At 39.0% G+C, this 24,191-nt stretch overlaps 1 protein-coding gene across 1 annotated transcript; it reads right to left on the reverse strand.

Moving 5' to 3' along the window:
- Window positions 1-6,338: 6,338 nt before the first annotated feature.
- Window positions 6,339-24,185, reverse strand: KLHL31 (kelch like family member 31). Its single transcript, XM_090282601.1, has 3 exons — window positions 23,973-24,185; window positions 8,983-10,185; window positions 6,339-7,238 (listed from the first exon to the last, which is right to left on the reverse strand). The coding sequence occupies exons 2-3, from the start codon at window positions 10,152-10,154 to the stop codon at window positions 6,506-6,508; spliced, it is 1,905 nt and encodes a 634-aa protein (XP_090138727.1). The 5' UTR covers window positions 10,155-10,185; window positions 23,973-24,185; the 3' UTR covers window positions 6,339-6,505.
- Between the last annotated feature and the right edge of the window lie 6 nt (window positions 24,186-24,191).

The following is a 24,191-nucleotide window of genomic DNA, read 5'->3' on the forward strand; positions in this document are numbered from 1 at the left end:
TTCAGAAGAGAAAAGGCAAGACAGAATAGGGAGCTCAGTGCTAGTGTTATGACTCAACCAGGGGGGAAATAAAGCACTTGCTGTGGTGTGTGGGGATTCAGAGGGGCAAGATTGAAAGGAGGCAGCTTGCCTGCAAAGTTCCTTGCTCCCCGGACAACCACAGAGGAAGATGAGAGCCATGGTTTCCAAAATGCAGAGAAAATGCTGAAAGAAAACTTCTTTTTTCCCCAGCTCCTTTGCATCTAGGTAAGACCTTTACCTAGTGCTCATCAAAGTGTTGTGGGTGCAGCTGACACAGGCTGCTTCTATACCTGGCCCACGAAAACCCAGGTCCTGCTCAGTTTCCCCTCTAATTGAGGGTAAAGATATCACCATGACAGAAAGAGATAGAATTGCTGAATGTAGAGCCTATGGTTATAACCTAAATGCGAGCACCAAGGAAACACAGCCACGTAAAAAGGCACAAGTTCTACATTCATATCACTGCACATACCCCTCCTTCTGGTACATGTTGCTATGATGGGGATGAGGGGGGAGTGAAGAGAAATGTTTGTTACTATAATCAAGGCCTTGCTTCTTCTATTTTAGTATATCACCCTTTCTAGGCTAAATAATAGTAATTTTCAAAGGCTTTCTTTTTTAAAAATTGCAATCACTTCTATATCTATATTGAATATCAAGGCAAAGTCTGAATGGTAGTTTCTCCAGGATGAGTCAGCCTGACTTCCAAAGGCACTTCCCTGAAAAATATAAGGAAAGAAGCCATATGGGCTCTTTAGGCTCATCAGAGGCTAAGGCACACGTTTCTCCAAAGTTTGGTGGAAAGTGCTTACCTTCCTCACCATGCCCTAAGGAGCTTGTCTGGTCTGAAATTGGTCGAAGATAGGAGTAATTCAGCTTACACCTACATTCATAAACCAACCTGTGAACGTGGTTACAAAGCAAAATAAAGGGGCTGAATAGTGTTTCTAGGTGCCATGTGTTGAAATTCCTCTTTCCTTCAAGGCCTGTTCCTCCCGAAATGGACCTTCATATGTACCTCCTTGCCACTCTGAGGAGAGCAAAGCCTATAGATTGGTTTGAATATCTTTTATTCTCTAGCCTTGCTGTTACAGAAACAGAGGAGTCCAAAAATCCCTGGAGTTTGAGGCTGGGGGATGGGGAGAAGGAAGCAGCTTTCAGAATGCCTCCACATACCTGAGGCTGGTGTCTGGTGTCTTTCATTATGCAAAATTGCTTGGATGCTTCCAAGGCCTCAGGTGGATGGGAAGAGTCTTGAACCAGGTGATGGTATGGAAAGCACACAGAGCCTATGTGGGGTTCTGTGAATGGTCAGAACTGTTGGCAACACCCACTGCGTCAGAGGATGCAGTCAGGGATATATAGGCAGCTGCGAACACTTTAGGGGGCACGCTCTGGGGCTGGCTCCCTCGCTGGCAGGTGTTCACAGGGGTGCTCTGGAGAAGGAGAGGAGATCCACGCGGTTTACAGAAAGAAGACAGTTTGCAAGGAGGCTGAGAATCCAGGTGGTCCTCCATTGAGAGCTGGAGGGCACCACAGCACAGAAAGGACCTCCCCAATCAGATTGAATGATTGGCAGCTGCTGGTAAAGCTGAACTGTGTTTGGGGAGTAGGGAAACGGTGTTTCTGACCTTCCTAAAACTGGCTCGGTTTGGTAGAGGGGAGGCAAGGATATGTGTAACTGTTAAATAAACAATTTTCTTTTCACTCAACTATAATATTCAGAGTTGTAATTCTGGCGGCGGGCAATCCGACCCCTAACTAAAGAGCCCGTGGGTTTGTTTTCAAGTGGAACAGCCCAGGGGTTCTGTAACATTGCCACCAGCTTTTGCCAAATACAGTATGTGCAAAATGGTTATTCTTTTGATACGTACTAGAGTGTCATGGATGTAATTAGTGTTAAGTAATTTCAGATGTGTCATGAATTGAATGGGCAGGTATGTGTCAGTGTCGGAGGGAATTCAAACCTGTAGTGAAACTTGGATCTATGTGGGAGTTCAAAGAAAGCTCAAAGTGTTTCTGGAGTAGCTGGCAGACATGCTCAAAACTGGGAATGTGGCCCCCTCTGGTTTCTGTTTGGGGGACAACCTTGTCTCTTTAAATGGTTACAAGACTTGAAGTTTAAGAAAAAATATGGCTGCCATTAGGAATGACTAAAATGGCTACAACTGAATGTTATTCTTTAACTACTAACTCAGAATAAAGGTTGAGAATTTTACCTTCATTACATGTCATTTGCTCATTTGGAAGGTGGGATAGAAAAGAAAGACCGTGAGGGTTTGTCTGTACAATCTCATCTGCTAAAAAGAAGTCTCCTTGCAAAGGATGATGCACCCAAGTCTGTGCCAGGTTGGCTGTGGCCTGGGTGCAATCAAGACTAGAAAGCACTAGTCACTATTGATGTTTTACACCTTTTTCTTTCATGTTCTTTGAGCTATTGAAACAGCTTTCAATTTTGCCATCTCTTTGGTTGTTGTTGCTATGTTATGTTGGGGTGAATCACCATGAAACTAAATCGAGGAGAAAAAACCCACCCCAATCATCACAAAAAGACACTTCAAAACTGCCCACACGTAATTACCGATAAGCTCTTTTTGAATGCAGCTTTATTGATAGTGATGAGGTTACGAACACTACATACATTTTGATTTGTTGTTCCTTATATAGTACCAGAATGTTTTAAGCAAAGAAAATTTTCCCAGAATTTGCTGAATAAATATGTTTTTTCAGTAGTGTGCAAGACAAGTATTTTATTTCAAATTCCCTGAGAGGGAAACTTAAATGACCTTTACCCTCTGAATGTACTGGAGGGTAAAGTTTTAATATTTAAAATATTTAGTTCTCATAATTACCATGAAGGAGTGTTTAAGAAACTGTGCTACAGTTTCTATTGGTATTAAAGGAGATACTGAAAAATAATTGCTTTTAATGCTGTGTTGTGCTAGAGGACATAGTCTCAGCAGCTGGGATGGAGATCTAACTCATTCAGAGAACATTTATTCAGAGAAGAATTCAGAGAAAATTAGAGACATTCATTTCTTTGAAACTCAGGGAAAAATTAATTAAATGAAGTGATTTTGGTTTCTTTTGTCTAGCAACTTGGATGAGCTTTGAAGATTTTTGGTCAGGATAACCAGCAAAAAGTTGACCTTTAACACAAATTTCCAGGTAAATTTCTATTTACATGCAGGTTTACAAAATAGACTTCCTATAGTTGCTTCTCTGCCTCAAATCATAGAGCCATTCAGTACAATCTCACTTCTTTATTACCTCAATTACACCGCCTCATTCATAAAATTCCACTACCATTGAATCACTGTTTAAAATTATATTAATCTGTACCATCACTCACTTTCTATTCATAGCCATTCTTACAACATAGGAAGTAAAACTAAAACTCACTCAATGCCACCGAAAGCACCCAGGGCATCAGGGATGACAGCTTGGCACCAACAGCCTAACTAAAAATGGGCAGGCTACACTGAAGTCCGGCTTCCTGGAGACAGTCACATCAGGTCTCTGGCCCATTCAGAAAAAGAGAGCTTGAGTTTCATTATGTCAGCAGCTGGGTAATAGGCTATTTCTCTATATACTGACCTGATGCTTTCATTTAATCACAGGTCTCTGGCATTACAAAATAACAAGACTTTTTCTTTGAGATAAATAAAAGGAGGTACAGAGTTAGAGCCTAAGACTGGGGAGTGTAACTGAATGTAAACTTAAAACATAATAAAAATGAAGTAATCCTCTAGTTGGGCAACATGGAGGAACTGTCAGGATTTTTAGGAGCAACTGCTTTTTTAAGTTGGGTCAAAGAGTGTATTTCACTTACACATGAAAGGTGACATACAATGTTTTGATTCTGTATGCTTTCACATCTTTCAATAGTCAGTGCAGGAGGGTCCAGGATATAAAACTTTCCCCAACTCTTATGTCCCATGCTCCTTATATCACAGTTTGTTATGTCAGAAATTCCGGAATGCCAAATTCAAATTTGTCTTTATTTATTGGCATAATTGTTGAAGCAAAGGAGCCACATACCTACCCAGGCACCTGGTAAACCCAGATATGTGTTTTTTCTGAGTCTTCAGGTGAACCATGTACAAATTACATTAAACAGTCATTTGAAATGATTTTTTCCAGCTCTAGCATGTCTCCAGTTTCATTTCTAGAAAGCCACTGCCAAGATTTTGCAAAAGCTTATCTTATCAAGATCCAACAGATGAAAAATCTGCTATGTTAAGCATCTCTCTTCATTCTTTTGTGATAAAATGTCACGGTTGATGGATTGTTATTTAACTCTAAGCCTTAGGCCCTCCACTTTACAATACTTCTAGGATCTCAATGGGAGACACATGTATTATTCTGCATCAAGGAATTACATCTATTTGCCACATATGATCTGTAATCCATAATAAATCACCTTTTTTTTTCTTTTAAAATTAACAATATACCATAGGCTTCTCAATTATGTAAGAATATATTTTCATACCAAACTAAACGATGTTATAGTCACCCTCACATAAGCTTTGTAAGTTGTGGCCAAAACAATTTATTAAACATAAAATTTATTTTACCAATGATGCCACAAGGATAAAGGATTATCTATAGTTGTACATTGATAATTTAAGAGCTCAGTGATTTAACTTGCTCCATAAACTAGTTTCTCATACAGCTTTATTTTCTAGCATGGGTGGATAAGAAGTCAAGGGAGCAGGAGCCTTTAAGTCTGTCTGCCCTGTACTTGACGAAACTCCTCATGCTCTGTGTAGGGTGAAGAAACAGCTCAGTGTTTTCCTTTTTTATTAATAATGTCTTGTACTTAGCTTAGTGCTTTAGCCTTTACCTGAGTGTTACCATTAAATAAATAAGCAGAGATCGAACTTATCATAAGGGGCAATGATATAAAATTGTTCCATACAGTGTATTATATGAACCACTTTTCACAGTTCAAATAAAATAGTTTAAATATAAATATTGTAACTCTAGCAACAAACTATCTAGCAAAGGTGGGAGAGGATGGGATTAATGAAAACCCAGTTATATTTCCATATAGCTCATGTTTAACCATTTAACTAGTTTGTTTTATTTTTAAAAATCCAATTACACATAACCCAAAATGGATAGTCTACTTCCTCTCCAAAACAAATGAACTGTCAAAGAACAAAGTGAGAAATTATAAGAAAGGAAAATATGTATCATTTACTACAACTGTTCCCTTGCTCCAAAACTTGGCAGACTTATAAGAAAAATTATATAAGTGCGAACACTTTAGTTTGCAAAGCTAATTTGGAGCAGGTGAGGTTAAAAATATATACCAGAATGGGCATATATTATTTTAATATTTCCAATGTATTAGATTTTAATTAAGAATTCAGAGAACTGCTGTGAAATAGGGAACAATGACATTTGCCCAACAGGAGAACCCATTCATCCTGTTATGGCCAAATCCAAGAATTCCAAATGTTTCCTTCAATTTCATCCATATAAGAGTGGAAGAAATAAAATTATTGTTATTGGCTGTATAACCATCAGGCTATACAAGCTTTAAATTAATGATCCTTAAGGACATAGTTTTATTTGCTGTTCTTCCTGGGGCTTATGTTAGGGTCAAGGCTGCTTTTAATCATCTTGGTGTAGTTTTTAGGGTGAGAGTAAGGCTCCCAAGATACTTGGAATTCCTTTAATGGGAAACATGGATTAAAGTGCAAATACTTCTAGGAGAAATGATGAAATGATTTAAATTTACACTATAAACAAAATGACTAATATCTGTTCTTTCTTTGAGAGCAGGTTTTTATGATGGAAATACACTGGGTCTTGAGACGTGGAGGAAGAAGGGGCTCCATATAAACCGAAGGTATCAACTTGACAGCCTGCGGGTGGAATCCCCATTACTTTGCAGTCAGGCTTTGTTTTAAGCTTTAGGACGTTGTCATGGGATGCCTTTCAAAATGCTGTACTCGGTCATGTACAGGAAAAGAAACTGATTGAAATATAGAATTAAACCTGAAGTATTGATATATATAGAGTTCCACTTTAAAATAAAATCTATCAATGAATATTTTCAACTCCCTAAAAAGAGAGAAAAACTGTCGTATGTGAAATCACTTACATAAGTGTCATGTGTACTAAAGTGTAGAAAGAAAATCTCAAATGTGGGTGTAACCACTATACATTTGGGAAGCATGCCATGGTGGAAGAGTGCCTGCAACGATTTCTGTCTGCCACCCAGTGGCCGCTGAAATAAATTCTGTTTTTCTTTGTTGGCTATGGTCCTGAATTTTGTTGGGGGGGGGGGGGTGGGGGGCGGTGGTGGGGGGGGGAGAGGTAGATAATGCCATACCAGGAATTTAAAACTATCAAGACGCATGTCCCGATATATTTTGAAATACAATGATTGTAGCAAATGTTATATATTTTCCTTTGTGCTAACTCAAAGGTTAACCACGAATAAATATTTGTTCTCCGCAACTACCTGGGTTCAGATACTGACTGGCACAGAGGACACCGAGCTGGCTCGGGATTCCCGGGTCACGTTGTTGGGCATTGAGAGGGTACAGCAGGACACGCCCACGGTGGCCTCGGGCAGCTCGTCATCCTCGGTCCACTCGTTGAGCTCGGGGTTGAAGCACTGGATGCACTTCTTGTATTTCTTCTCGCCCTCGTTCCAGCCACCCACCAGGTAGGCACGGCCGTGCAGCGCCGAGGCGCCAGCAGTGCTCACGCCCACCAGCAGCGGCGCGGCGTAGCTCCACTGGCGGGTCGAGGGGCTGTAGCACTCCACCGTCAGCACGTCCACGCGCTCCCCGCGCGGCCCCACTTGGCTACCCCCCATCACATACACCCTGTCGCTCAGCGTGACTGCGCAGTGCCAACCTCGAGGTGTGCTCAGCCCCGGCAGCTCCTGCCAGGAATCCCTGGCCGGGTTGTACGCGCACACCGAGCGTGAGTACGCGTTGCTGATGTAGCCGCCGGTCACCAGCACTTGGCCATCGGTGACCGCGCTGGCATGGCAGCAGCGCGCCACCTCCAAGGGTGTCTTCGGCTGCCACTGATTGGCGGAGGGCACGTAGCACTCCATAGAGGCAAGGCTGCCTTCTGTATTGCGGCCGCCCACGGCGTAAAGGAGACCGTTGAACACGCTCAGGCTGAAGTGGGTGCGCTTCTGGTTCATGCTGGCCAGGTGTATCCAGGTGTTGAAACGGGGATCGTATCTGGGTTGGGAAGGGCAGAGGAAGTGTGACAGCCTTGTTGGTGGCAGCCAGGGCACTCATGTCACTCCACAAACCCTAACGTGAGAATTTCGACACTATCCACACAAGGAGGCTACGGAGATAGCTCAGCTCCTCACCTGGAGGCTGGTGTTTCTCTTTTAACCAGTAAAAAAGTGTGGCACTTGGAAAAAAGCAAAACAGGCATTGATTGGTGACTCCTCTCCTTTTGTTTATAAATTCACTTCCTTTTGGGGGCCACTTAGAAAAGACCCTGCAAAGACAGGCCTGATGGTCCCCTTCCCTCATATTCAAATATTCATTATCGGTTAGGATCCATGAGATTGCGTGGGGGGGGAGGGCGCGGAAGCAGCGTATTTGTGGCAGTCAGAAAAGGGACCACTGCCACATTAAAGTCCATCCCACATATCCTCAGACACCAGCCATCCCTAGCTCATTCTCACTGCCTAATTAAGATAGGAGTTGGCTAATTGTATTTCTCAATTTCTCATAACCCCAGTCTTATTCATACACCTATTCTGGTCATTGCAACAGTAAAGCAAGTTTCTCAACCAAGTCATTTGTCATCTGTTTAGAAAGAGATCAATGGGACTCATTTCCAAAAGCATCAACAAAGCCTTAGCTTCTGATACTTCTCTATTTTCTAGCACTTTTTTTTACCAGGTAATATTTTTTAGTTCAGAGATATATTTTTTGGTGTTCAATATTACCATAAGCAATTCATAAACATTGAAATCAATGCTGCAGAAACAGTGACCAAGTACTAATAGTTGAATTATCAGTGGAGGAAAATAAGCAATAATAGTAAAGTATGCCTTCCTGTTTACATAGTTCTAAAGCATTATAAACACAGAACTCACTTCATCAGTTTGATGTTCATTCATCTTTGATCCATTTAACCTCTAAGTAAAAACTTAACTAAGGTTATAAATTCTGTAACAAATCAATGAATTGTTTGAATTCATTTAAATAACACAATGAAATAAAGAATATTTTTAAATCATATACTGTACCCATTTTCAGATCTTGCTCATTATTTATGTTTGATTTGTAAGCATGACTTTCTGGACATCCCATATATATGGAAGTTTAATTTATTATCATAAATATACAAAAATTGCATGGCACTTTAATTCCATTTTCTGAAGGATTTATGTCTTTTACTCTTTTTCATGCTTCAAAAATATTGACATTTTCTCTGGTATTTAGTCTTCAAATGCGTGTTTAAAACTAATTAGCTGCAACATTTTTAATGATATCATTCTATTTGCCAATTATAAATCTGACAGTCATCAATAAGTTACTTGAAAGGAAATTTATATTATTTTAATCTTTCTCACCACTTAGTGTTAGAAACTAAATTCGTAACCAGTATCTTTCAGAAAAGCAGCATATTGTGAAGAGCACCTGACTAGAAATGAGAAAATGCAAATTGCCACTTCCTAGTGGTATAACCTCTCTGGGTATCAGACTTCTCAAATGTAAAATTAGAATAATCTTATTTTCACTGCTCACTTCACAGACTTATTCAGAAATTTAGAGTACATGAATGCACTTTATATAAAGTGAAGTGTTTGTGAGAGAGAGAGGCATTATTGTATATATTATTATTAATATCATTAATTTACTGAGCTAATCGACTAAGCTAATAGGCACAACTAATGTACTTCTCGGTCAGGGCAATTTTCTCTTAATATCGAACCATTTCCAATAAAGGACCAAGTACCTGCAGAAGTTGCTTACTGCATGCTTCGCTTGGTTTCTTGCATCATTCTGGTCTTCACCACCAGCCACATAAAGAAATCCATCCATCACAGCTACACACTGATTAAAACTCTTGGCTGGCATTTCTGTAAGCTTGCTCCATCCATTTTCAGGATCTCTATACAAGATGTCTCTACTGAGGGATTTCTCAGTAAGGCCTGGTCGTCCCCCAACAGTGACAAGGACTCGACAGGCCCCGCGGATTCTTGTGCGCCTAGACTGCAGTGTGTTTTGATGATATGGAAGTAAGTGGTAGTTCATAGCATCCACAAGAAGCTTGTGACAATCAGCATCGTGCATCATTCTTGGTACAGACTGAACATAATTGACCAGGTCTTGTGCAGATATAGTGCCAAAGCGGATATTGCTCAAAAGATCTGCAGCATATTTCATTCTCTTTTGGTCAGATTCTAACCATTTCATAGCAATCTGGAATGCCACTATTTCAGAAGGCAACTGTAAGTCATCATCCATAAGAAGTTCGTTAATTTGCTCAAATGTAAGTTTCATAAACTGATCTGACTCGGCAAATTCAAGGAAATTATCCCGGATGAATTTTTGCGTTGCTGCTTTTGCATTTTTCAGCGAGTATGTTTCAGCAATGTTAGCAATGTACATGCAATTCTCAACATTCATCTCTCGTATCAAAAAATCACTGCACATCTTTACAAGGGTATGGATCTGAAGATAAACAGCTGCAGAAATAATACTTCCTATTGTATACAAGGAGAGAGTCAGCTTTCCTGTGTAGGCGTATGCAATGACAGTGGCCAAGCCCAGCGGTGAGATATCATTGAGATCCACCCTTTGAGTAGATGGGTCTTTTTTTAAGATGTTGTAAAAGTACTCACTGCATGAAGCCATCACTGACTTGTGAACATCAAAGGATTTGGTTTTGGTGCCAATGACTAAGTCGCAAAGGAAGCTTTCTTGCCGCATTTTACTTAAACCTTCCAAGAGATTGGGGCCATAAGAGTCATCTGTTAATTCAGAAGAAATGCAGCTAAGGCCATTGCCTCCCTCTAGGATTCCATTCAAAGCATTTAGTTTGCTTAGGGGGCTATCTTCCACAATTATGGTCATCTCATTGATATCTCCTTTGTTCTTTCTGACAGTCTTCTTTTTGGGGGCCATGTTGGCAAACACAATCACAGGCAAGAGCTTCCTAGAAAAAGAAAAAAAAGGCATGATATTATTTTCATTGTTCCTTGGAGTTTGAATTGCTACATTGAAAAACACTTCTTTTGAATACATTTTTAATGACATAATGTAGAGTAATCTTCAAAAATAGATTTAAAAATTTACTATCTGCACATTTTTAAAGTATATTTTATTGATTATGTTGTTACAGTGGTCCCAATTTTATCCCCTTTGCTCCCCTCTGCCCTGTACCCACCTTCCCCCAGCAATCCCATCCCACTTAGTTCATGTCCATGGGTCGAGCATATAAGTTCTTTGGCTTCACCCTTTCCTATATTATTCTTAACTTCCCCCTGTCTATTTTGTAGCAACCAATTATGCTTCTTAATCTCTGTACCATTTCCCCATTTCTCCCCCTTCCCCCTCCCAGCTGATAGCCCTCCAAATGATCCCTATACCTATGATTCTGTTCCTATTCTGGTGTGCTTAGTTGGGTTTTGTTTTACCTTTTAGATTCAGTTGTGGATAGTTGTGAATTTGTTGTAATTTTAGTGTTCATAATTTTGATCTTTTTCTTAAATAAGTCCCTTTAACATTTCATACAGTAATGGATTGGTGATAATGAACTCTTAGTTTTTACCTTGTCTGGGAAGCACTTCATCTGCCCTTCCATTCTAAATTATAGCTTTGCTGGATAGAGTAATTTTGGTTGTGGGTCCTTGCTTTTCATCATATTGAATACTTCTTGCCAGTTTCTTCTTGCCTGTGAAGTTTCTTTTGAGATATCAGCTGTTAGTCTTAAAGGTACCCCTTTGTAGGTAATTCTCTGCTTTTCTCTTCCTGCTTTTAAAATTCTCTCTTTATCTTTCACCTTTGGTATTTTAATTATGATGGGTCTTGGTGTGGTCCTCTTTGGGTCTAGCTTGTTTGGGACTCTCTGTGCTTCCTGGACTCGTATGTCTATTTCCTGCACCAAATTAAGGAAGTTTCCCTTCATTGTTTTCTCACATAAGCTTTCAATTTCTTGCTCTTCCTCTTCTCCTTCTGATACCCCTATGATTCGGATGTTGTCACATTTAAAGTTGTCCCAGAGGTTCCTAAGCCTCTCCTCATTTTTTCCAATTCTTGTTTCCTCATTTCATACTGGTTGACTTTTTTTTCTTCCTTATGTTCCAAATCATTGATGTGAACCCCAGTTTCCTTCCCTTCACCATTGGTTTTGTGTGGATTTTCCTTCGTTTCACTTAACATGGCCTTCACTTCATCCATTATGTGTTTGCCATATTTAAGCATATCTGTTGAACCTGTGAGCATCTTTATCACAAGTGTTTTGAATTCTTCATCTGTTAGGTTGGCTATCTCCTTGTCATTAATTCTCCCACCAGAAACTCGATTCATTCCCCCTTTTGGGCCATACTTCTTGGTCTCCCCATCTTGACAGGCTCCTGTGTTTGTTTGCCTCAGTGTCTTAGGTAGACCTGTCACTCCTGTTACATTGTAAGGAGCAGAGCCTTAGGTATTCATCAGTACAGGGCTACCTGTTTCACCATGTTGTGGTGCTGTATGTCAGGGAGAGGTTCAGAGAGGGAACAATACTGCTTGCTCAGCACTCACCCGTTTTCCAGGCACTTCTCCCACTTCCACACTGGAGTGGCACCTCTCTAGCTGCTGCCCTGGCCATAGTTCCCAGAGTGGGTGGGTCTGTGGATGTTCTAGTACTGTGTGGGCCCTTTAAACAAGTGGACTCTGCTGAGAGACCGGCAGTTTCTGCCTCTGCCCCAAACTTCACTGGCTGGCACAGTCAGAAGCAATGAGGCTTGATTTTCCCTGGCACTGGGACCGTGAGCTGTGTGGTCTGGTCAGGAGCTGGGAACGTTCCCCAGGTGTCCCTCCACACTTTTTAAAATGTGTAACTGCGCTTTCCACCGGCCTTCTGCTGCCGCCGCCACTGCCACTGCCACCGCCGCCACCACTACTGTCACCACCACCACACTGCGTCCTTTCTGCTATGGCTCTGCCCCTCCTACCTGTCTGGATGAGTATTTATTCTTTATATCTTTGTTTGACTTCCATGCAGCTTGATTTTCTGGAACTTCTGGTTGTCTCTCTCTTTTTTTTAAAGTATATTTTATTGATTATATTGTTACAATAGTTTCAATTTTGTTTGTCTCTAGTTTTGAGGTAGTTGTATTCCTTCTTAGTTGTGGTGGGAGACCCAGTGTGTCTGTCTAGGCCTCCATCTTGGTCAGAAGTAGCTTTCCAGATGCACATTTTTTTTTATATGAACATTTTATTGACAGTTTACATCAGCATCAAGCATTGAAGACAATTCTAGGAATATTTACACAGTATTTCCTCACTTATTGCAGGTATTATGTTCTAGGCCCCCCCACGACAGGTGAAAATTCACGAAGTAGGAACCTTACATTTATTTTAGTATTTATATGTATATTTAAGGCTTCATAAACCCTTCCCACACATTTATAAACCATTCCCAGTCCCTTATTAACCTTTCCTACTCCCTTATTAACTTTTCCACACTTTTATAAACACTACTTATGTTCTTGAACATATTCTACACTCTTAAACCTACATAACTTTAACAACATATGTATACAGTACTGCAAAATCTTGCGATATAGCGAAAAATCCATGATAAATAATTAATTATAATATTTTTAAAAATCCTGCGATACAGTGAGGCTGCGATAAGTGACCCGTGATATAGCGAGGGACTACTGTATTATCAAATGAGACCACTCCATAGCTGTATTGCCAAGTAATTTTTTATAGGAGAAATGACCAAATATTCTCTGACCTAGTTGAACAGTTTATGGAATAATAGTTAAACATCATTTGAAGGGCTTAGTTTACTCTCATGAAAAAATGAGTTGTAACTATTCTGAAGTTTTCCTCAATAATATAAATTCAGGAATCTATGTAAAATGTAGAATATATAGATATGTGTGTATATATAAATAGATAAATATGACATTTAAAAATCAATGGGTAAGGGCTTGTAATGGTAGCATTAGTTCAATTGATTTCTACTCTACATATTCACCAAGATAATATCCAGTTGAATTATATATCTAAACCTCTCTCTTTCTCTCCTTCTTTCAAACAAAACTTACACAAGAACTAGGACAAAGTAGCTTTTTTTTCTCCATCTTAGAGTGAGAAAGGCTCTTCTATGTATAACACAAAATTCACAAGCCATAAAGGAAAAGACTGTAATATATGAATATAGAAAAAAACAAAAACTTGTACAGAACAACACCAGCTGTTTAAAAGACAGGCAATAGACTGTGAAAACAAACATTGGTAACATTTTTGACAGATAAAAGGTCAATTGACACAATATTTAAAGAGCTCCTACAAGTCAATGAGAAAAAGGAAATCCAATTAAAAATAGACAAAGATTATGATTAGGGACTAAATCATTCAAAGAAGATGAAGCACAAGTAGTTAATAAATATATTTTTAAAGTAAACTAATAATTATTAGAAAACTGTCAACTGAAATTCAGAGATCCTTTTTATTTTTTGTGGACAAATTTTGTTTGTTCTATGGTTAAAATATTTTAAAATATTCACAGTATCAAATATTGGTATGGTGGTCTCTATACATTGTTGATGGGAGTATAATTAATAGTCTTTTGAATGATAATTTGGCAGTCTATCAGGAATAAAAACAATATTTATGTTTTGACACTAAAATTCTAAATTTAGGAATGTGCCTTACAGAGATATATCTACATAGAGATAGATTTGTTTGGATGCTTACATATTAAGAATAGTCATCCCTGGCTGGTGTGGCTCAGTGGATTGAATGCTGACCTGTGAACTGAAACGAAAGGTCATCAGTTGATTCCCAGTCAGAGTACATACCTGGGTTGCAGGCCAGGTCCCCAGCTGGGGGCATGCGAGAGGCAACTGCTTGATGTATCTTTCTCCCTCCCTTCCCCTATCTCTATAAATAAATAAAATCTTTAAAAAAAAAAAAAGAATAGTGACCATTTTCCCATTATCAATGTTACAAATATTTGAACCAGTTGTTAAAACCTGTATGAAGTGTGACTTTAGCATGATAATGTAGCTCTGACAACTATAGTATTAAACATAGGCTTGAAATAATAAGTTTACAAAATAGATTAAATTACTTTAGCCTTTTTGAAAAAAATGAGCTTAATCATCAGAGGATGCTGTACTTGGACTTTTAAGTGAATTCCATTACATCATGGCAGCATTCACTTTCCTGTGAGATTACTGGTGTGGCTTTTTTTTTTTTTTTAATTACAAAATCAGTATGTGCAATTAACAATGTACAGTTTTGTTATATACCATTCCAGGTAATTGTATATGCTTATACAAACGATAATTCTCTGCATATTTTTGAGCAGTGGTGTGCTGGTAAACCAACTCTGCAAAGGAGAAAAAGCCCTTATTTGTAAGGTGCTGATTTCTTTGGTGCAAATAAACTCATGCTGGCTGATTTTAAGCTATCATACTGTTTAACAACCAGCTTGCTGAATTCCTGAAAATGTAACAATTGGTTCTTGAGAGCCAGTACAAGTCAGCTCCAGCATAGCACTATAAGAGAACTTATATCAGAACAAGTTTACACTATATTATTCAGTAGTCAGCTTTTTCACTTAGCAGTAATTTGTGTACATCTTCTTGTATCAGTACATACACAAATTTACCCCATTCTCTCTAATAGCTACAGTGTTCCATAATAAGAATATATAAAACTTACTCAATTATTCTGTTGATGGACATTTAGGTATTAGGTATTTCATAGTTTCCTGGTGTGTGTGTGCATTTTAAGTCTCACTGTTGTGCTCATCCTGAGGTTTAAAACTTGGCTTTAATCTTCCTTGAAAGGTCTTCAAGGAATTTTAAAAATTCAATGACCTCTCTATTGTGTTTATTTCTGTTTCTTTCCATGTGGAAGAAGAGTAGCAGGTAGGTGGGAAACCGAGGAGGTCCATGTCTTTGCCAGAGCTTTAGTCTTCATCATTAAGCTCAACTTGTCAAATTCATTTTATATTTGTTTGTGAGACTGGAACACATTTGTCCTTCCTTCATCATTCATTCTTGCAAGCAGTGCCAAATTCATCTTTACCTTGTGAAATAGATTTTTAACCCACTATCATTTTAGTCTTCAAATGTATTTGACTTATGTGGTGAGTGTCCCCTTATTGGATTCTTCTGGGGAAAATTTTTAAAATTTTGTTCAGCAACAGTTATCAAACATGTACTGCTGTATTGGCAGCACTGTGCTGGGGTTGATGGAGTAATTTATTTTAGAGAGACAAAAGTGACAAGTACAAAATGACAACAACAACAACAAAGACTAGATAAGCACAGTAGAGTAATTTTTCTTCAAACAGCAGTTTCTACTGTCTTTAGTAGAATCAGAAATGTATCTTTGGAGAAGTCTTACCTATTTTCCTGAAAGAATCCCTTTAGTCAATTTTTTATTCATGTAGATGTAGGGCTGATAACTACTCATTTTTTTGGAAAAAATCTGGAACCTAGAGAGTAATCTGAGTGCTTCAGATGTAAATGTTCAATATTCTGTTAACCTATCATTAATGGAGTATTTCAATGGTAGCGTACGGAGTGGATATTTCAACAACTGGTAAAAGAGGGCACCTACTATCTAACTAGCATGGATTAATAGTCCTGGAGCTGGGTTCTAGAGGGTCCGCTTGGCGCCATGTGTAAGGCTTTAGTTTCTAGATTACAGAGAGGGGGTCCTAGGAGAGGGCTGGAGGGGTGTGAGGGATTTGGGGGAGAGGGGCCAGGTGAGCCACTGTATGGCTACTTACCAACACATTACAGAAGGATCTTAGTATTTTAACAACTGATACTATACTGAAACATACTCATCCTAGGGATAGGGTAAAAGTCCTCTGAGATTATTTTGATTTTAAGGGTTTTTTCTTCTGGAGAGAAATGGAAGTTTCTGGAGGAACGATAAAGTACAGCCTCAACAACACAGTAGCACCTGGGGCAAAGGAGACAAAGGGCCTAGCCGCATTTCAAGTGTTTAACGGTCACAGGTGACTTGACAACCATGGTATTGGACAGCGAGCCCTAGAACAGCCACTCAGAGAGTACAAAGCATGTCTGAAAAACCAATAGATAAATTTAGATGGAATTCAAAAGAGGGCAGGAAAGTTGGAACAGAGGAATAAAAATTAGAGGAAACAAATAGAAACATAATTTAATGGTAAACCTAAATCCAATTATATTAATTATATTAACTGTTAATGGATGAAACATTCTATATAAAAGGCACAGATTGTCAGAACAGAAAAAAAAAGGAAAATCCAAAAGTACATGCTATCTGCAAGAATCTCACTGTAGATATAAAGACATAGACAGGTAAAAAATACGTGGGTAGAGAAAGATTTACCACAGAAATAGTAAACTTAATAAAACTAGAATGTCTATATTATATCAGGTAAAGTACACTTCAAGAAAAAAACAATTACCTGTGATAAAAAGAGAATTTCACAATAATAAAAAGGTCAAATCATGAAGATATAACTACCTTAATACATATATAATACTATATATATATATATATTATATAATATATATTAGGATATGCCCTGGCTGGTTTGACTCAGTGGATTGAGCGTCGGCCTGCGAGCTAAGTGTCGCTGGTTCGATCTTCCAGTCAGGGCACATCAGAGAACGAAAACTCTGACTCCAAAAAACCTCCGCTGCCTTACGGCATACCTCTTCAGGGGAAAGGCTAAGGGAGTAAACCCCGACAGAAAATCCGGAGCCGGAGTCCCTAAGGCGGTTTGACGTTGTAGTCAACACCCGCAACTCCTGCGGCGCACCTGAAGCCAAGCTGTATTGACTCCGTCTTTCCCTTGGACCCTTCAGCTGCGAAGAGGGGGGGGGGGGGTCTGCTGCATGGGCAACAGCAGACCCTCCATATCACCCTGCCCAGGCTCTGTAGCTTCAGCTTCACTGGAGAGGACACTCCAGCGTCATCGTAAGATGTCGATTCAACACGGGAGGAGACAGATACCGTGTCACTCCCGAGTCGGACTGCACAACCATTCTCGGCGGTGCAGATAGACTCTTAAGAAGCTACACCATCGTCTCTCGAGACGGACGGCTGCCGACGACGACGATTAGGATATATATTTGGAAAAATGTATATAAGGATGTATATTTGAAATATATGTTTTATATATATACAGGTAACAGGACTTGAAAATATGTGAAGGGAAAAATAGGCAGTTCTTCAGTTATATTTGAAAATGTTAATAACTCTCTCAGCAACTGATAGAATACTTAGGGGAAAATCAGTAAAAAGATAGATTATCTGAACATTACTGATCACCCTAAATTAATTGATAAATTGATATTTCTGGAACATCACACCCAACAACTACAGAATACAAATTCTTCTCAAGTCTGTGTAGTACTTTCACCAAGATAGATTTTGTGCTGGGCCCCAAGACATATCTTAGTAAATTTAAAAGTATGGAGGTCATGCAGAGTGTGCTCTCTGATCATAAGTAATTAAATTATAAATGAATAACAATAAACTATTTAGAAAAACCACCAATATAGGCAAATTAAACAACATACTTCTAAATAATCCATGAGTCGAAGAAGAATTTACAAGGTAAATTAGATAATATTTGAAACTGAATGATAATGAAAATACATCATAAATACCAGCTCCACTACTTATCTGAAGTGTGACTTGCCATAGATAAATAATATAACCTCTTAGAGTCTCCATTGACTTATCTCTAAAGTGATGATGGCAACTCTACCTAGTACATAGAAACAAACACAGGGAGGCTGCCAAAATAATGAGACAAAGAAACATGGCCAAAATGGAAGAACAAAACTCCAGAAAAAGAACTAAACAAAATGGAGACAAACAATCTATCAGATGCAGACTTCAAAACGCTGGTTATAAGAATGCTTGAGGAATTTAGTGAGGACCTCAACAGCATAAAAAAGATCCAGTCAGAAAAAAAGGATATACTAATTGAAATAAAGAACAATTTACAGGAAAACAACAGTAAAGTGGATGAAGCCAAGAATCAAATCAATGATGTGGGACATAAGAAAGCAAAATACAATCAATCAGAACAACAAGGGGAAAAAAAATGTAAAAAAAAAAAATGATGATAGTGTAAGAGGCTTCTGGGAGAACTTCAAGCATTCCAGTATTGGCATCATAGGGGTGCCAGAAGGAGATGGGAAGAGAAAGGAATTAGAAATCTATTTGAAAAAAACAATGAAAAAAAACCTCCCTAATTTGGTGAAGGAAATAGACATGCAAGTCCAGGAAACACAGAGTCCCAAACAAGATGGCAGCAAAGAGAACCATGGCAAGACACATTATAATTAAATCACCAAAAGTTAAAGATGAAGAGAAGATCTTAAAAACAGCAGGAGAAAAGCAGTTAGTTACCTATGGAAGAGTTCCCATAAGAATGTCATCTAATTTCTCAAAAGAAACTTTGCAAACTGGAAGGGATTAACAAGAACTATTCAAAGTTATGTAAAGCAGAAACCTACAACCAAGATTGCTCTACCCAGCAAAGCTATTATTTAGGATTGAAGGGGAGATAAAGAGATTCCCAGACAAGAAAAAAACTAAAGGAGTTCATCATCACTAAATCATTATTGTATGAAATGCTAAAGGGACTTATTTAAGAAAAAGATCAATATTATGAATAGTAAAATGTCAAGAAATACATATCTATCAACAATTGAATCTAAAAAATAAACTAAGCAAACAAGAAGAACAGAGACAGAATTATGAATATTGAGAGGATTTTGATGGTTACCAGATGGGGGAATGGATGAAGAGGTGGGTGGATTAATAAGTATAAATAGGTCATTACAGAATAGCCAGGGGGATGTAAAGTACAGTATGGGAAATGGAGTAGCCAGAGAACCTACACATGAGCCATGGACATGAACAATGGTGTGGGGATTGCCTGAGGGAGTGGAGGGTTTTGGGTGGAGGAGGGCAAAGGGAGAAAAATTGGGACAACTGTAATAGCATAATCAATAAAATATAATTAAAAAAGAAAGATAATAATAGTGCCTGCCTACAGGGTTGTCAATGAAAGCTCAGTGAGGAAATCCATGTATAGCAATCTGGCAAAAAGTGAGTGATCAAAAAATGTTAAGCCCTGGCTGGGTGCTCAGTTGGTTGAAGTGTCATCCCAACCAAAAAGGTTGCAGAAGTTTCATCCCCAGTCAGGGCACATACCTAGCTTGTGGGTTCAATCCCCAGTCTAGACATGTATGGGAGGCAACTGATTAATGTTTCTTTCTCACATCGATGTTCTGTCTATCTGTCTGTCTGTCTTTTTCCCCCATCCCACCACCCACACCTTCTTCACTCTCTAGAATCAATAAACATATCCTCAGGTGAGGATTAAAAAAACATAAACTTGCATCATTTTCATTAAAATCAACTACCCTTGTTTGTTGTTACCTTGGGAGTAAAGTAAGTAACCCGTTGAAGCTTTGGGGAGAAGCGAATCAGAGACAGCTACCACATCACAGAGAAGCAACCATGAGCAGCAGGAGTGATGTGGGGCAGGCATGCAGTGACCCAGGTTGAGAACTGGTGAACAGCAACCAGGGGAGGTTTCTGAATATATAAACATTTCTAATGGATTTTTTAAAATACCAGGGAGAGAAATTTGTGCAATTACATAAGATTATTTTTATTTTGATATAAATGGTAAGAGTAATCCTGGAAGTTTGGAAAACCTAGGACATTTGGTTATATGTTATATGTACAGGCAAAACAACAGATTACATGGAGGACTGAATATATGAGCTCGGACTTAAACGTTCAAAGTAAAGGGATTATTTTGATGTGGTGTTGATAGGATGGGAAGGTTTGCAGATAACAAGAATCTTGCTGGTCATGGTACCAAAAGGGTTTTTGAGGACTAGGTACAGGAATCAGAAGGTTATTAGAAGAAGAGGAAATACCTCACAAGGAAGCAGTAAGGCATGACTCAGCATAATATGTGCTGACTAAGATGGCTGAAGTCATGAGAGACAATTAGACAGGTAATTATAGGCCAATATATAAAGGCTGCTTGTTGTATGCCAGGAAGCATTGAAGTTGATAAGTCAGTATGTAATGGAGAAGGATTCAGAAATATCTGGGAATGGAGAGGGCAACCTGAGTGAAATCAGTAAAAATTCTTCCAAGGTCTTCCTTCTCATTTCCTGTTGCCACCTTCTCTTTCCTCCATTGTCTGGCCTTCATGCTGACCCTGGCATTCCCATGGAAACCCCCATGACCCTCTCTATCTGAATTCCCCAGGGCCCTACTGGGTAATGCATTAGCTAGTCTGACAAATGATCCAAGCTAATTAGTTAATAGACATATCTACCCTTCCTCCCAGATGTGCATATTTTTTGGTGGATTTTTTTATTTCTTTCTTTCTTTATTTTTTTATCAGAAGACTGTTTCTCTGCTTTTTTTTTCTAAAGCACAAAGGGCTTGATTCTCCTTCCCAACTAGTGGCTCTAATGAGTTGTCCCTTGGGGTCAAAGAGCAGATCTATACAGAAGCCTCCTCTCCCCCTCCCACCCCACCATGGACTATTAGTGGCTTGCACTTTTCACACGGCCCCTGCCATAGTAGGGCATGGTGGAAAGAGCAGGTCTAGCCATAGCAGCTGAGGTTGTGTAACGGGATAAGCAGCCATTTGGAGGCATTTCCAGTCCCTTCCTGCCCCTTCCCTTTTTTGGGTGAAAGAAGAGACTTTACACAGAGTGCAGTGGGTGGTAGAAGGCTCGCTATGCTACCAGAGCTATTCTTTCATTCTGTGGAGGTCACCCAGAGAATTCTTCTCTGGTCATGGAAACCTCAGCCTCCTCCCGTCTCTGCTCCATCCACTACCACCCAATGCAGCTTCTTGGGTCTCCTCCATTAGAAACTGGGCAGAAGGTAACAGAGATGCAATTCCATGCTCTCCTCCCACTGCCCACTGCATATCTTGGCTCTTGTGTCATTTCTATGATGACAGTGTCATGCATTCAACATCTGATAAACAGCTGGGCAGTTATGTGAACCATCACATTTTTCATCATATTTTGTATTTTCCAAATTTAAGTATGTATGTAAATAATTCCTAAAAATAAACCACCAAGCATGAATCTATATTATGTATCAAATGTAAATTTCTACATAAAATAATAATTATATAGCTAGCATTTATTAATTGAGGGTAAGTATTTTATATGATTTTACTTTTTTTTTTAAACTTAAGTATCACTGAAATCCTAAATTGTAGGTTATATTAAGTTTATTTTACAAATAAGAAATTAAGGTTCAGAGAGAGTTTTGAAAATGGATCCAAAGTCATACAAGGTCACAGTCAAACCCAGGTTGAACCCTGACTCCCTATATTGCCTCCCTTAAATCCAGGATAGGTTAAAATTTGTATCAGTTTAAAAAGTCAGCTCCTTCCAATATGAGAAGATAGAGACTGAATGAGGTAGACTGAGATTTATAAATTCAAAACTTGTATATGGAGAACACAGAATGATTCTTTATAGCTCCAAACACTGAAAGAAAAGAGTTGCCTTTTTAAACGTAAGATAAATTTATTTGGGGATAAACAGAGCCTGTGGATTTCTTTATCCTATTAGGGGTAGTAAATATATGAACCTCTAATCATTTGGTAAGCCAAAAATAGAAACACTTTGCATGAATTTGTTGATCAGAGAATTAGATACTTCCTTGTGTTAGGTTAGATATAGAATGATCAATTTTTGTTTCAAGACAAATATTATCAATTTCTTATGATTCAACTTAGCTAGAGGCCTGTTCCTGACTTTTATTAATAAAGTATACAGATTCTATACATCAAGTTAACTTCTATATTCCAACTGTGGATATAGGATGCAAGGACCCAGAGCTAAAATTCTTTATTTGGTTTAGTTGAAATTTTTACTAAAATAGTTCCTTCTCTTTCCTAGTCTGTTGTGTGTGTGTGTTAAGACTGGGGGTGGGGTTAGCAGGTTGGGGGTGGGTAAGAGGGAGAATTGGAAATCTAGTTTTTAAGACTAATGTCTCATTGGTTGTCATAGAACTGAAAATTGGGTTTTAGTGTTAATTTTGCTCTAACCAGCCGATGGACCTGTAGCAAAATATCCAATTTTGTTGAGGATTATCATCTGTCAAATGAGAAGATGTGTATCTTTCAGTAGTAAAATTGTATAGAGAGTTAAGAATAAACAGCTGGCTTCTTCTGTCAGAATTGTCAAAGATTGGTCCTATATCACTTCCTCCTGCAATGTGGCCTTTTAGAACCCAGGAATCAACTCATGGCCAGATATGAATAAATCAACTGAGAGAGGAAAGTCATGCTTCTGAGTCTGGATTGCCAGACTTAGCAAATAGAAGTACAAGATGCCCAGTTAAATTTGAATTTCAGATAAACCACAAACCATATTTTAGTATAAGTATATCCCATGCAATATTTGGGACATACTTATACTAAAAACTGGTTTGTCGTTGATCTGAAATTCAATTGTAGGTGAGTGTCCTATATTTTATTGAGCAAACTTCTTCTGGGTTGGTGAGTCCATGAATTCCATGATATTTTCTGGAATATTATGAAATGTGTTGTGCATGTGTGTTTATGTGCATTTTTTGGACCCAGAGCTTTTATAAGGTTCTCAAAAAGGTCCATAATTCAAAACAGATTCAGAACCATTGGACTGACATGGTAACATAATTCTACCCTCTTCTATGAGTAGGCAGGTCCATGTGAAAGTATCACACTCAAATCAAGTTCCTCCTGGCCTGAAACAGACCTCAAATGAAAAGCTCCTAGGTCTGATTATAGAAAAGAATTGTCACTTTATATTTAAGAACATTCTTTTTCCCGCTGCCGTCCACCCTTGCCTCCTGAGAGAGAATACACAGGGCTAGCTGAAAAGCCATGTGTGCCAAAGTGTCACTGTCACTCCCCTGGCAAAATGAGCTGGGATCCCAGAATGTCTTCCTGCCAAAGGGGCAAATCAGCTGCGTGTGCTCCCCGTCCCTAACACATTCCAAGCCCTGCATCTGTCAGGGCTCATCAGTGCTGACTCCCAGAATAGAAATGGTCCGCTCTGCAGCTTGCCATTTTAAGTCCGATGTAAGGGGGGGTCCACTTTACGGTTTCATTTCCAACATGATTTCGAATATGAAATGTATGTCCCTATAAACATATGTGCACATTGAGAACAAAAACTTGTTTTATAGTTTGTAAATTACAAAGGGGAGTTTTCTGTTTTGTCAATAGGTTGTATTTCTGGGAATTTGAAGAGTTCTCTGATTTTTTTTTTTGTCTACCAATTTTATTAAAACTAATTACATCTTATCTAAAGTTATTGGGTACTAAATGTTTACATGGCTCCTGATAAAAATGGAGAAGTTCTCCCCTCTTCACTACAAAATAGAGGAAGAAAAATGTGCATTACAATTTAGAGACTTAAAATTATTGTTAGTAATTACAAGTAATTTTACTTTTTTAAAGCATCCTCTCACGAATTTCTATGACTATGCACGACATTCGCTTAATGTATCACCTTCCTTCACTTTCAAGAAAATGGTTTCTGGCTCCCACACTCAGATCAGGGACATGAGCAATCTGACCCAGCTGTAGACGCCTTCGTGAAATGGCTCTGCAGACACTCACACTCGCCACCCTCTTCCTCCCACAGAGCCACACACACCCCAGGATCTAGAAGACAGGAATTGGAGAGTGTGGCCCCTGCTCCTTACCCTCCTGTGTTGAGTGGTGTTTCCAACCTGTGATGATGAAGTGTCAGCAGCAGACTCCTCTGGGGAAGCAATCTGTGGAGAGGGAGAGAGGGCGAAGGAAAAGCCAGTGGGGAGCCACCAGCAGCCACCTGACAAGTCCCAGCAGCAATTTTTAGAGTGACCCTTTGCAGTCCCACTGACTAAAGCAGCTGAGCCTGCGCTGTGCCCAGCAGGAATGTG

Source organism: Furipterus horrens, unplaced genomic scaffold (assembly GCF_987537825.1).
Source record: "Furipterus horrens unplaced genomic scaffold, mFurHor1.1.pri manual_scaffold_6, whole genome shotgun sequence".
NCBI classification, from domain to species: Eukaryota; Metazoa; Chordata; class Mammalia; order Chiroptera; family Furipteridae; genus Furipterus; species Furipterus horrens.

Excerpts from the sequence above, each read along its gene's own strand:
- KLHL31 (XM_090282601.1), bottom strand. The coding sequence starts at position 10,154 with ATGGCCCCCAAAAAGAAGACTGTCAGAAAGAACAAAGGAGATATCAAT. Across the intron at positions 7,239-8,982 it reads GCAGTAAGCAACTTCTGCAG|ATACGATCCCCGTTTCAACA; the intron begins GTACTTGGTCCT and ends TTCCCAACCCAG.